The 14,151-nt window shown below is 40.6% G+C and overlaps 1 protein-coding gene across 3 annotated transcripts in view; it reads right to left on the reverse strand.

The window, feature by feature from the left end:
* Positions 1-427: 427 nt before the first annotated feature.
* eps15l1a (epidermal growth factor receptor pathway substrate 15-like 1a) overlaps positions 428-14,151 on the reverse strand; it is a 67,656-nt gene continuing 53,932 nt past the window's right edge. For all 3 annotated transcript variants that reach the window (XM_077534104.1, XM_077534105.1, XM_077534103.1), the window contains 3 exons: positions 5,052-5,216; positions 3,885-3,901; positions 428-3,023 (listed from right to left, as the gene is read on the reverse strand). In XM_077534104.1, coding sequence (XP_077390230.1) covers positions 2,877-3,023; positions 3,885-3,901; positions 5,052-5,216 — 329 coding nt within the window. In that variant the 3' untranslated portion in view covers positions 428-2,876. The remainder of the gene's footprint in view (positions 3,024-3,884; positions 3,902-5,051; positions 5,217-14,151) is intronic.

Raw genomic sequence — 14,151 nt, forward strand, 5'->3', positions numbered from 1 at the left:
TCATACACTATTACAATTTTGACTTTTGTGCTGCTTGTAAATTAAACTAGAGACCTCAAGGAAGCTATTTGTGTAGAAATCTCAAAATGGACAAATAAAGTCTAACTGTCTAATATCTCCATACATCGTCCATATCTCTAGAATTATCCTTCCAACGTGGATCATTTTGCAGGTTACAAATAATATTTCCAAACAGAATTAACTCCTGGTAATATAAATTCCATTGGCATCAATTTTTTTTTTTTTTTTTTTTTTTAACACAACACATATTGGAGCACATGCTGGTTCAACATGTTAAATGCCTTCTGATACCCTGTAATACTTTGGAGGAAAATTGCAAAATATTAGTTGGTGTGTGTGTGTGTGTGTGTGTGTGTGTGTTTGTACGTGTGTGGAAGTATGCATCCAAGGCAAAGAGGAGATGCTGTCAGGTAGAAGTCTTTTTTTTTTTTTTTTTTTTTTCAACACAAATGTCCAATGGAGTAGAAGACAATCATTTTCTACTCAATTGTTAGTGTAACTCTGTTTTCTTTCTAATTTTTTTTTTTTTTTTTTTTTTTTTTTTTTTCATACAAGAGATGTGTTAAGTATACACAGCATCCGGCTCAAGACAGCTCAGCAAAAGAAAAAAATACAATGTACACATCAGGAACTCAGGGTTAAAAACGTACCCTTAACACTTTTTAAAATTATTTCTTGCCCCAAATGGATAAGAAGTTCCAAGTGCATCGAACTGATGAACATATGAAAAACATCCATCCATCCATTTTCTTAAACCGCTTATTCTTCATAAGGGTCATGGGGCAAAAGACATCCATTACATAAAAATAAAACATTCATTGCACAAGGGAGACAAATACAGCATGAACGGTACAAATTGTCCCCGCTCAAAAAGCAGTAAATGGCGCACGGCTGAGGTTTCACAGTAAACAGACAAGCTAGGCTAGGCTAAGAGATCGCAGCTACATGGCTCTTTAAAGGATACGCATAAGCATCTTGTTAGCGGACAGCTCGTGACTAACCAGATCATATCTAACCGATATGTGGTGAAGTAAAAAAAAAAAAAAAAAAGTTAGTGAAGTTTAAATGAAACATCTGTTTAAAACACGGTGGCATTACAAGCAAACAAACTCGCTAACATGAGCAGAGCTAACACACTTCAGGAAATTTGTTTTTGTCAAAGCTGCTAATGAGACATGCTAAAATGCGAAGACTTAGTATGTTAGCATGCTAGCTTGTCGACAGCGCATAAAAAAAAAAAAAAAAAAAGTTAGCAGCCCAGTCGGGAAGACACAACTGAGCTTACGTGAGCAGAGCTAGTCTGCGCGCGAGCCGGCAGTTACAACGAGGATCAAAAGTAGACAGCTTTCGTTTCATCAATTCAGTCAAGGAAATGATCATCTTGCTAGCATTGCGAGCGTTAGTACACGAGCTTAGCAACACAACTTCAAACAAACCAGTGTTATGGTCATTGCAGCGGGAAGAGACCCCTTTCTCCATTTGAAATGCGGTGGAAGAGGGGTCTCCATAGCAACTCAAAGGCGACCAGTCTTTAAAGACTTCACATTAACAGGAGCATCGGGGAAATAAAAATTAATCATTTTGGGGTGACTTGGGGATTTGTTATTACTCTAAGTCATGTTTTTTTGTTTTGTTTTTTAGTGTTCTAGTAGTCTCCACCCAGCACCATAATCACAGCATCCAACACGCGTTTACATTTTTTTTCAAAATGGTTTTGATCTGTGAGGGAGCACAATGTAAACCTTTCCCCCCATCAAGAATAAACAAACATGCCAGGTTTCATATAGTGAAAATGAATGACTAAAAAAATAAGTAAGCAGTGTGCGTCCATTCAGTCGCTGCTTCAAGTACTAAACAACAACAAAAAAAGTTAGTGAGTGGTTACAGATTTCCAGTTTATACCGACATCCTGTTCTGCCTAGCGACAATACATCAGCTATAGTTTGAGACGTCAAACAAGATTGTCAGCTGTAGTTTCAAACATTTCTAAATCATAAACTTAAAACTGTGTTTAAAAAATAACAACCACAACAACAATTCCCTCATGTAGTCATAAAAATTATATTATGTGCAATAAGAACCTAATACTGTTTTAGCGCTACTAAGTTTTGTCTGTTATTGGAAATCCATCCATTTGGAGCCGATCCCAGCTGACATTGGGCAAGAGTCGGGGTACACTTTGGAATGGTCACCAGGACAAACGACCATTCACACTCACATTGCCACCATTGGATAATTTAAAGTCTTCAATAAATCTCACATGCATGTTTTTCGGATGTGGGCAGATGTTAACTCCAAACTGGAAGCCCAAATTGGAACTCTGAACCCCAAAATTATGAGGCATCCACACGAATCATCCCAATACTATGCTGCCCCTCAATAGAAATACCACATCCAAATGCATCGCACTAGAAATAGAAACCAAAAGGAAGGGGGAACATGGCGCAAACCACAAGCTGACGTCGCTAACATCCGGAATGTCCATTTTACTGTCCAGAAGTGGCACTTTTGGACAATGGAGGTTTAACAAAAAAAACAAAAAAAACAAAACAAGTGGAGGTTTTCCAACCTTCTTTGTCCTTCTCATCACAGTTAATGATGATGATGATGATGATGAGGAGGATGATGAAGTGCATCTAATCCCATTCAGACGTCCCGGAGCGTTTTTTTTTTTTTTTTTTTTAGCACCAACAGATGCTAACCAACGCTTAAAGTTGCCTGGGCTCAACGCAAGACTCAGGGGTGGGTTGGGTTTTTTGTTCATCTTGGAGGTGTCAATCGTGTGTGTGCGTGCGTGTTTGCGTTCGAGTTTCAAGAATATTCAAGAGTCATGTTGGTGGTCAGTGGGAGACTGGTCACGCGTTGGACATCTCGGCCTTGCTGAGGGCGATGGCGAGCTCCAGGTCTTCCTGTTCCTGTTGCCGGAGACGCTTCAGGCGCTCCCGCTCGGCCCGCTCGCTCTCTCGCTTGGCCCACTCCAGCTGCTGGGCCTCGTTGTTAAACTGACACACAAACACACGCACGCACACATACAACCACGTTCAATGCTAGCTTGTGCTAATTATGCTCGAACGTTGACGCAACGCCGTCAGTCTAAAGCCGCGTTCGGCGTTCACACAGCTTTTTCTCTGCCTCATCTTGTGCAGAGAGTTGGAATCATTAAGCCGCATTTGGTCAGAGGGGGGCAGTCCGCCGTGACTGATAAGATAAGAGTTTTCGTCCGTCAGTGTTATTAGCACTAACCCAGGTCAAGTAGGTTTCGCTGACGACTGTCGACTGTTTGTTCGCGTGTGATGCTTAAAGGACTGCATTGAATATAGATGTGTGAGATTCTCTGCTGAGACTTGAGACAGAGATTGATTGTCTTGTGATGGAATTTATTTTGGGGTTTCTACTACTGGCTTACAAGTCGTACACGGTAAATTTTGTTTCATGGTGTCAGACATGACTGCAAATATACATGTATGCTCATGTGTGATGTCACACCAGTTTATGCTAGTTACTAGTTTCGGCTATGGCTAGTATGCCAACTAGTTTAATTATTTGTTTCATGTGAATGTGAATTGTTATACTGTATTATGTTTAACTATTCAACTACTGAATACAGTGACGGTATAATGACGCATTTGCTTATTTGATTACTGAAGGATAGCAGCGGTGGGCATTCCGTCGAGAGTGTCCGACAGTATGTCATTGACAGACAACCTATTTTATTTACAAGTGACGACTGACTAACTGACTGACGGAATGCCTGTATGTCTGTCAATCCTAAAATAGTGTCGCCGAAAGCGATGACAGAAGAGTTGTTAAAATAACATGACGATTATTGTTTTTAAATCTCGATATCAAAAAGTCAAACTTACCTTGACTTTGTCACGTCCTGTCAAGGGTGAGAGAACACACATTAGAAAAACATCAACTCAATTGATTTTGGTTCATATTGTAGCTATCGGGTGGAAACCCATTATGTCCAATATGATCAAGTGTTGAATATAGCTCGAGGAAGAATCTATTTGCTGTCTTGGACTTGAATCGTCCTTGAAGTGTGCATCACACCACATGGTGGCGCCTCTTCGTTTGTCATGCCGATGGGCCACTTACTTGTTTTGCTGTTAAGTGTATTTTTGCCATGGACCTTAGCGGTCATGTGCAGACCTGTTACGCTTTATCCTGACGCGTGATAGAAGCTGAGAAACATCTTTTCTTGGTCTTTTACTAAAATGTGGACATTCAGCCCATTTTTGCTCCCTACTAGACTATCCACTTGCGCCCGTCAATAGCTGTACTCCGCCCAAACCATCACGCATTACAAGTGTCATAACTCCACCTCTTCATCACTCCATGGGAGCCGTTTAGCATTATGTCGCCTCAAGGTTTTAAGACGAGTGAAAATATATTGATTAGATAGATTTGACAGAGCCCGTTTTATTTCAAATGGATTAGTCATGTCATGGCTGTGAGATCTTTGAAAAAGTGTTTGGGTGGATCATAGTATTTTGTCTAGTTGTTGGGTAGGCATGAGTGCAGACTTTGTTGTACAGATGGCTGTTATTGTCACATATCCTAGCAACCTAGCCCATTAACTCTTTTACTGCCACGTTATCAAAAAAAAACTGCTGGTCATAGTTAGTGTTTTAGATTCCACAATGCATTGACCAGGCAGTGCTGCACTTAGACGTTGCACTGAGGAAAAAATAAAAAATAAACAACATGACGTCAATTAACGTTTGGCAGCATACGTCCTGATTTTACTAATCGTCATTAAACGTTTTTGGCGGTCAAACAGTTAAAATAGTGATTGAAAATGATTTTGTGAAGTTTTTGCACAAGTTACATATAAATCAGGAAAAATGTCATTCTTTTAATTGTTATTTTTTTAATGCTGAAAAGTAGTTATTTTGGAAATATGAGGTTTTACCCTTAGAGCGACAATGTACTGTAGCTCTATAGTTAGTCTCAAGAATTTCCTGGATTCATATAACAAATGACAGGATCCAAAATGAAGGTTGCAAGAGCCAAGGGAGTCTTACTTGGTGCTGAGGGTGGAGGGGCGAAAGGGTCCTTGCCACTGAAGGGGTCCCCTAAGCCTTTTTTACCCTGAAAGGGGTCAGCGGTATCCCGGCCGAATGGCTGGAATGGGTCGCACGGCTTGGGGGGGTCCGTTGGGCCGGACACATTCACTGGCGACGTCTTACCTGCAGACAAACGTTCAGTTACACTTCTGCTCATACACTGTAGCGCAGGGTTCTGCTCGTCACAACACTACTTTGTATGAGCCATGCTTATGTTGTGTAGAAGCAAACAGTGGAACATCTGCTCGAAAGCGGAAGAAGCAGAAGACAAACAACGAAAACCCTCAAAAACCAGCATGACCGCTCTCAACGGTTTCCTGGTTGATGAGCGGGTTTGGTTTGTGGCCGCATCAGCACACTGGTGTTGACAACAGATAATGTGATAATTAACGTTATCAGATGCAAACTGCAACATTTCTACTTACAATTATATTCAATGCAAAATCAGTTGCACCCGAGAACTAAAACAGATGATAAAAAAATTTGTATATTTCATTACTAGGGCTGGGTAATGCCAACAATCTCACGATTAGGGCTTTAAAATTCTGGGATTTTTCAAAGTTGGAAACGTTCCTTGGGAATTAAGCGAAATATATGAGAATTCATGGGTATTTATTGGAAAAAAAAAAGACATTCACAAAATTAAATATTGGCCCTCAACAGGGAACTTAAATATAGTTGGGGAAAATATATATAATGAGGATAAATGGTTTGGAGGATAAATGGTTTGGAGGATAAATGGTTTGATGGATGGATGGATGGTTTGATGGATGGATGGATGGTTTGATGGATGGATGGATGGATGGATGGTTTGATGGTTTGATGGATGGATGGATGGTTTGATGGATGGTTTGATGGTTTGATGGATGGATGGATGGATGGATGGATGGATGGATGGTTTGATGGATGGATGGACGGTTGATGATGGATGGATGGATGGATGGATGGATGGATGGATGGATGGATGGATGGGTGGATGGATGGATGTGTGTTGCATAATCTTGGCTAAAACACGCATATTTAAAGGATCATTGTGGAGTTGCCACTCAACCCCTTCCCCACCCAAGAAATGGTGGCGTGTTCGCCCCAAACACATCACACTGAAGAGAAGATACAAGCTGATAGGCACAGCTGGAGTAAAAAAAGTCAGGGCACTTTGTACTTATTTGAGCATTGGTGGAGCATGCACGATGTAGAATAAGCTTTAATGTTACCTTTTTGAACGGCACAATGCATCTTTAATGCAAGTACACTCCTCAATCACATGCAGATAGAGAAGCACCGCTTAAGCCTGTTGTGTGCTGAGGGGTTGGATCCCAAAACGCAGACACAAATAAGGTTTTAACTAGTGATGTGCTTCTCGGGTCGAATCCCTGAAGCATGTGCCGAGTAATGTAGATGAGTGGTTCATGAATGGCGAGTCAATGCGTGTGTTGATGACGTACGTGGTGACGTTTGAAGCCCCACGAAGCAGGTGTACCACGTGACTGATTCAGGAAATGATTCGCTAGGTTTGAGTGTAGTTCGAAATAAAAGCGGCAAAAATACGCTATGGATTCCCCTTCACTTTTTGTGTTTTCGGGTCCCTTATTGGGCTACTTTTTTTGTTTTTGGCGTTCGATTTGACGAGCTTCTTTTTGCGATGGAACCAGCAAGAAAGAGGAGATTTTCCCTTGTTTGGGAGCACTTTGAGCAGATCTCACCTCAGAAGGGAATGCACTGCAATTACGGTACTATTTTAACAGATTCCAATAATAAAATAAAATAAAATGTGACAACACATAAAATTCACATTTTTCTGTTCACAGTTGAAAGTCCCCTTCAGTACTGGGAATCACAGAAATATATGCGTCCAATTCTATACAAACTTGCTATCTCATATCGATGCACCCCTGCTTCATCAGTACCATGTGAAACAGTTTTTTCCAAAGCAGGTGAAATTCTCTGCAAAAAAAGAAACCGCCTGAGTCCAAAAACTTTGGAAAAAATATTGTTTTAAATAAAAATGAATCAGTACTTTATTTTACTTCATTTCACATTTTCACTTGTTGCATAAGCACAAACATAGACAAAGTAACACAGAACAATTCATGTTAAAACACTCTTCAAATATATATTCTTTTGTATTTAGAGCATGATTTACACGCCACCATTTTATTGCATGCACCAAGCATGTTATACATTTTTCTGTCCACATGTCGAGGACATGAATCATCTTGAAGCCCCTACGTGTGTGTGAAGCATTTCACTGCAAGGCTTCACTGCTTTATGGGGCTTCATTTTGCCATCACTAGTTTTAACTATTTATTCACATAACTTGACTAAACTAAAAATAACGAGAATGCTTCGAGAATCAAGACATGCCAAGCCCCCTTGGGCTGCGGGGACGCACAGAGGAACAGCTTGCAATAATCCGGCAAAATATACACAATTCTCAGACTCTTATATAGACAGTCAATCAATCTCATTGTTTGTGGCTAGACATGTGAGTACCAGTACTGATAATGGAATTCTCTAATTGGCTGTTAACCCAGTAATTACAGATAGTTCCTGACATCAACAAACATCATATGTCATAATAGATTTCTGACATCACATAGTCCAGACATCATATAGCCTAAAACTAGTTGAAACTGGATGTTGTTACATCAATACCCAAAACAGACACGTAACGGGTCGTGAACTCTGGCGCATGGTCATGAACTCCACTCAAACTTAACCTAGGCGTGACCCCAGACATGAGACAAGACCCAAACATTACTCCTGCATGACCCGAGTCATGACAAAGCCTGTGTTTACATGGAGCTATGCAGTCCGATTAGAATGAAACCGAATCACCAAACGGAATGAGAATGCTCCATATGCAGTAAACGCTACAATCAGAATGAAAAGGCTTAATCCAAATGGAATTTCATTGGACTCGGGTATATTTCTTTTGCCAATCCGAATGAGGATCAAGCAGAAAGTTGCGGCTGCAGCAAAATGCAAGAGGCTTGAATTTCACATGATATTTACAAGGGAACTTTGCACAGTAATGCAAGGCTGACACTTGCACGATTTTGAGTTGTGCCAGTGCGGGAACTAGTCGTAAAGTGGCGTGAAGTGTGCGTAAACCCATTGTGACTGCGTGCCATGTCGGGCAAAAATTTTGAAATGTTCAAATTTTTTGTCACAACAAAATTTCGCGACCGGGTCGTGAACTATGCGCAAAGTGTTCGTGACCTCGTCGGGACGATGGGGGAAGGATGCGTGCCAGTGCGTGGCAGTGAGTGCCATGCCACGACTGTCACGAAGTGCCACGAATAGTTCATGAACAGCTCACGTCGAGTTCACGAGTAGTGTACGAGCAGTTCACGAACCGGTCACGAGTAGTTTACGACTCCTGCGCTACAGTGGTGCACGTGTCAGTGCGGGGGGCTTCCTGGACAGTGCTCGCCATTCCACAAATTGCCAGCGAAGAGGCAACGTCACAGAGACAACATGCCTAAAACCAAGCAGACAAGAGCAAGAGCAAAGCAGAATTGGCCAGAAGCAGGCAGGCCAGAGGCAGGGATCGCTGACAGAGATGATCCCCCCCCCCCTCAGTCATCTATATCAACAATGGCTAGTGCAGCTGCCAGGTATAGGCATCGTCTCTTCTCTGCAGTGATTGTGTCTCTGGCATTCAGCAGGTCTCTTCCACTGCCAATCCAAAAATGACCAGGGGTTGGGGAGGCCCCCTTTTTATATGGCGTGCCCAAGTCGGCACGACACCATCCGAATTGCGCGAACTCGTCGTGTAAATGCAGGAAGTGCGTAAACTATGTGCAAACTATGCGTAAACTCGTTGTACCAGTTCGTGTCAATGTGGACACGAATGGTCACACATTCGTGAACTCGTCGTGAACTATGCGTGAACTAGTCGTGAACAGTGCTGGAACGTCCCAGTGCGTGCCCCAAAATGGCACGACTTGCCACGACAAAATCGTGGCCAAAAGTCGTGCATGTGTCAGCTTTGCATAAGAGTAGTGTTTTCAAGAATAAAGTTGTCAACATGCAGGGATGAATTGATACGTGGTAGTTAGTAGAAAGTGTGTGTTGCGGTAGTGGGAGAAGATGAATACCTGTGAATAAATTATTCTTTCCCATCACGGGAACCTTTTAAGGATTACAAAACTGAATAAGATGAGCATCAAAGTCGCTGTCCTGCTTGACATGTTTATTTTCACGAAAAGCTAATTTTTTCCTACTTTGTGGTCAAAAAGCCATGTTTTTGATTTAAAAACAAAAACAAAACCACTGCTCGATTACTCCTGTAAAGAAAGGAAAAAGGTAAAAACATATTACAGAAAAAAAAGGACTTTCCTTTTGATAGGTTCAGTGCTTATATTGACACAACATTCGTAGGTCTAGAAAGATCAGCCAAACTGCTGTAAAACAGCTGGTGGGAAATATAAACAAATACTTTGAAAATGGCTGCCAGTGAATAAGTTATGAAGACTACCATCACCAGACTGCTGCGTGGTCGCAGGGTGTTAGGGGTGTGCTCTAAAAATCGATACGGCAATATATCGTTGCGGGCCTCATTACAATACACGTATCGATACACAGGCGTCACAATCGATATTGCTCGTTAACTATAAATAGGCAGTTAACGTTTGCCTTTGCAGCTTGCATTGTACTTAAAAAATAAGAACCAGCAGAGTCTTTGAAATTAATTGCCTTCAATTAATGTAAAAATAGCTCACCAGTGATTGGACACTGTGTCTTGCTAAGGAAAATTAAAGCAGAGGAAGAATATCAATATTTATTTACTTATAAACTTAACATGGCAACTGTCTCAATGTAAAAATTTCCTATATTTTGTTTAAAAAACGAAATAAAATGTGTTACATGAAAATGTATGTATGTAATGTAGTTTTTATTTCCCCAAATATTTCAAGTAAGCACATTTTAGAGCTGTAATTTACAGAGTGTACACATTTAGACCAGGCATGCCGCTTGTTGGTAAACCAAAATAGCTACTAACAAAAACATTTTTGTCATCCAGCATAATACGGCTGCACGATATTGGAAAAACATGCGATATACTTGCTGAACATAGCGATATCGATATTATTGCGATATTTAACATTTACCTAAATAAATTACATTTTTATTACCTAATGAAAGAAAAACATTTTTCATGGGGCAAAAGAAGCAACCTTCATGTAATCTTAGTTAATTAATTGTAATTATGTCTTGATAATTTTCAACTATTGAATGGTGATGCACATTTTAGTTAGCATCTGACTGGTCAAATTCATATAAAAAGCATAAAATTCCATATAAAACTTTTTGCGTGCCTTTGCGATATGCATATTGCAAGGGCCAATATCGCGATATAGATATTTTTTCGATATATTGTGCAGCCCTACAGCATAATAAACATATCCTTTAGGTATACATATGACTGTTATTATAAAATGCAAGTAAATTAATGTAAAATATCGGGATACGTATCACCTTGAAGATCATGTATTGGGATAAATATGTATCGCGATACGTATCGTATCGTGACCCCTGTATCATGATACGTATCGTATCGTGAAGTTGGCGCCAATACCCAGTCCTACAGGGTGTCAAACTCATTTTTGACATAGGCCAAATTTAATTGTAGTTGTGATTTTCCCTCATACCATATAGATGTCAAATGACCTCATCTATTATGACATACAAAATAAGTCGGTTTGAACTCACGAGCTAATGTAAATAGCTTGTTCAATTATTCAGTTATTTTTAAAAAGCGTTTGGGAACAAAATAGTGTCTGCAATTATAATAGAGACTTGGACAAAAACCATGAAGTAAATGCAAATGAGGCATAATCAGGCCATCACGGTTATGGCTGCTGAATGATGTTGCAACGTCAAACTAATTCTACCAGTCGCATCGTGGGAAATGTGAGCGCCAATCGGCTCTTCAAAGTGTTAAAAACCACACGACCGGTCACACTGCATGTGAGGGTCCAGTCGGGCCACTGGTTCTCTCTCTCTCACACACACACACACACCCCTGCACGCACGCAAGCAAGCCCACACACATGCAAAACTGTGTGGCTGGCAATCAGTTATTTCCTCTTATAGAAACCAACCACACACACACACATATACAAGAAACCACAGTCATGCACTCCACCCTGTTTTGCAAATGAGCTGCTAAACCAGCAGCAATTCATTTGCACGTGTGTTTGTTTTTTTTGGTTTTGTTTTTTAACCACAAATTGAAGAAGTTCAACTAGCCCACATAAAAGGAGACTCAAAACATCAGCCTCAATCACCTAATGCACTGTGAGTGTGTGTGCATCCAAGTGGATGTATGTTACAAACGCGCAATAACAGAAACCATGTTTGTGCTTTTGAACTATTAATGCATATTCACAGGCGAAATGAAGCAAGTTAGGGTGTGTCTGCAAAGTACACAACTTCAATGTAACAACGCAATGTGTCCTCATAAAACATAAGCCAGTCACACTTAAAGGGCCCATCGGATGAAAGTGCACTTTAGTGGGGTTTTCTATCAATATCATCATGCATCCCCGGTAGGGACGGGTACCTTTCACATTTGAACCGAAACTTGGTACCTGGGAATCGATACCGGTACATTTGTGCTCTTGTTTTCGTTTTATTTTATTTTATTTTTGTTTCTTTTTATTATTTTTTTCCAATTTTATTTATTTATTTGGATGAACCGTATTTTCCGCACTATAAGGCGCACCGCATTATAAGGCGCACCTTCAATGAATGACATATTTTAAAAATTTTCCCATATATAAGGTGCTACAGTAGAGGCTGGGGTTACGTTATGCATCCATTAGATGGTGCTTCGCTAAAGGGAATGTCAACAAAACAATCAGATAGGTCAGTCAAACTTTATTAATAGATTACAAACCAGTTTTCTGAGAACTCCAATCACTCCCAAAATGAATAAACAGCTGTTCTATTATTTTCTCTGAGGTAAAGTATTAGTATTAGCTAGCGATCCAAGATGGCAGGATCTTCTGCGCATGCACGTCACTGATCGTGCAGGGGCACCGATAGCGTCTTGACAGCGAGACCTGTTGCGGCTCAATATTGATCCATATATAAGGAGCACTGGATTATAAGGCGCATGGTAGGCTTTTAAAAAAATTGAAGGCTCTTAGGTGCGCCTTATTGTGCTGAAAATACGGTAATAAATGTTCATCGTTATGTAACAGTATTTTTTTCTAATCGATTTAACAATTACTTTTAAATATATAAACTTTGACAAATAACAAAAATGTAAAACAAATGAGCCAGAGAGCAATAGTAAAAAATAAATGTATAACAGCAAATATATAAATTAATAATTGATGTTTTTGTTTTATGTGCAGTTATTTTTGCAGAACATAAAGGCTGCCACACGCCGCGCAATGAGTTTGAAGTTCCATCCCACTTTGCACTCAATATAGTAAAAAAACAAAACAAAAAAAACAGTTGGAAGGGGACATGATGTGAACAAAGAGAATAATTGTGTTCAAATTAATCATTTGACTGCACCCGATGTGGTCTGTAATGCTCGCTATATTTTGGCCACAAGCTTTCGCGATTGTAAATATAGTCAAGAGTAGTAGTACTGTAGTAGTACTGTACATCCAAATTACAATGTTTATATACCTTAACAATGGTGAAGCCGTTTACCTTCTGTCATGGTTCTATTCGCAGGGCTCGCTCCCAGCTGTGGGCTGATTCCGGGGAAGCGGACATTTCCAGCTCCCGCCGCGTGCGGAGGCTTTCCTCCTACTTTATAAACTGTATGTATTTGTCTGTCTTGGCGGGCTGCACAAAAGTCTCACTCATTCCCAATCCCGGAAATGAAGGCGTTCCTCCACCCTGTGGCGTTCCTAAGCAACTTGGCACCCTAGGCAGGATTATTGCTCCCTGTTCCGATGTGCTTCTCCACAGCCCAAGGGGGCTTGGAATCTCGTGATTCTTGATGCATTCTCGTTGTTTTCCATTTAATCAAGTTACGTGAAAAAATAGTTAAAGCCTTATTTGTGGCTGCGCTTTGGGATCCGACTCCAGCACACAACAGGTCCCAGTGATGTGACACGACTGCAAACTTGAAATATTTAAGTTTAACATTTTATTTTGATTTAGTCTTCTTTCCTATCCTTTCAATTAGAGATGTGCCATATCATACATTCTACCATATTACAGGTGTATTTTTATTGCTTAAAGTGGGAGCTACATTGGCTGTGTGGAGGATGTTTGGTGACAAGATGTCAGATATGATAAAGCAGACAGTGGTTGGATAATACTGAAGCGGTGGCGTACTGTTTTTGGCAAGATACAATCCGTGGTGAGTATTCTGCCGTGGCTGGCAACTCGCCACCTAGTTGACGTGACATTGTAATGGTAAGTGGCCGCTAAGTGGTCTCGACGAGACGGCTTGCACGTTGCGACCGCGCAGTGGCCGAAATGTGGACATTTGTGATATTCATAACCGCTTGTAAATGTCTACAAGAATTCACAGCAAATCGGATTCATTCATGGCAATGTAACGCTCGCGGGAGAGTTTCCGGTTACGGCAAGCTAACGCTATAGTCTCTGTAGTTACATTATGGTACTTTTTAATACGGTAAAACATTATGCCACTTTTCCACATGTTAAAATAGTTCTAAAATGTGTAAAAGATATGTTTGCCTGGCTCAAATTGTACCACACTGCTTTTGCTCGTTTCCATTCACAACATTAGCACATGGTTAGCGGAGCCAAAATCACAGCCCCTTCGAGAGAGAGAGAGGGGTATGGCCTAGGTGTGGCCTGGTGCAGCTATTTACATCAAAGTGACATGCCCCTAAAACAGGCGGTTTTGGAAGCGTTTTTTGGCTGATTTGGGGACAGCAAAAATGTTACATCCAAAGTCAATTTTGACCAATGGCATGTACGTGGAAAATTAGAATATTATGTGACCTTTAAGGCAAACATAGAAAACGAATGGCAACACATTTGTTCAATTGTGCAATGACAGTTACGGTGACATTTATCTTAGATCTATCTTAGTCCCAATTTGGAGTTG

Source organism: Festucalex cinctus, chromosome 10 (genome assembly GCF_051991245.1).
Source record: "Festucalex cinctus isolate MCC-2025b chromosome 10, RoL_Fcin_1.0, whole genome shotgun sequence".
Taxonomy (NCBI): Eukaryota; Metazoa; Chordata; class Actinopteri; order Syngnathiformes; family Syngnathidae; genus Festucalex; species Festucalex cinctus.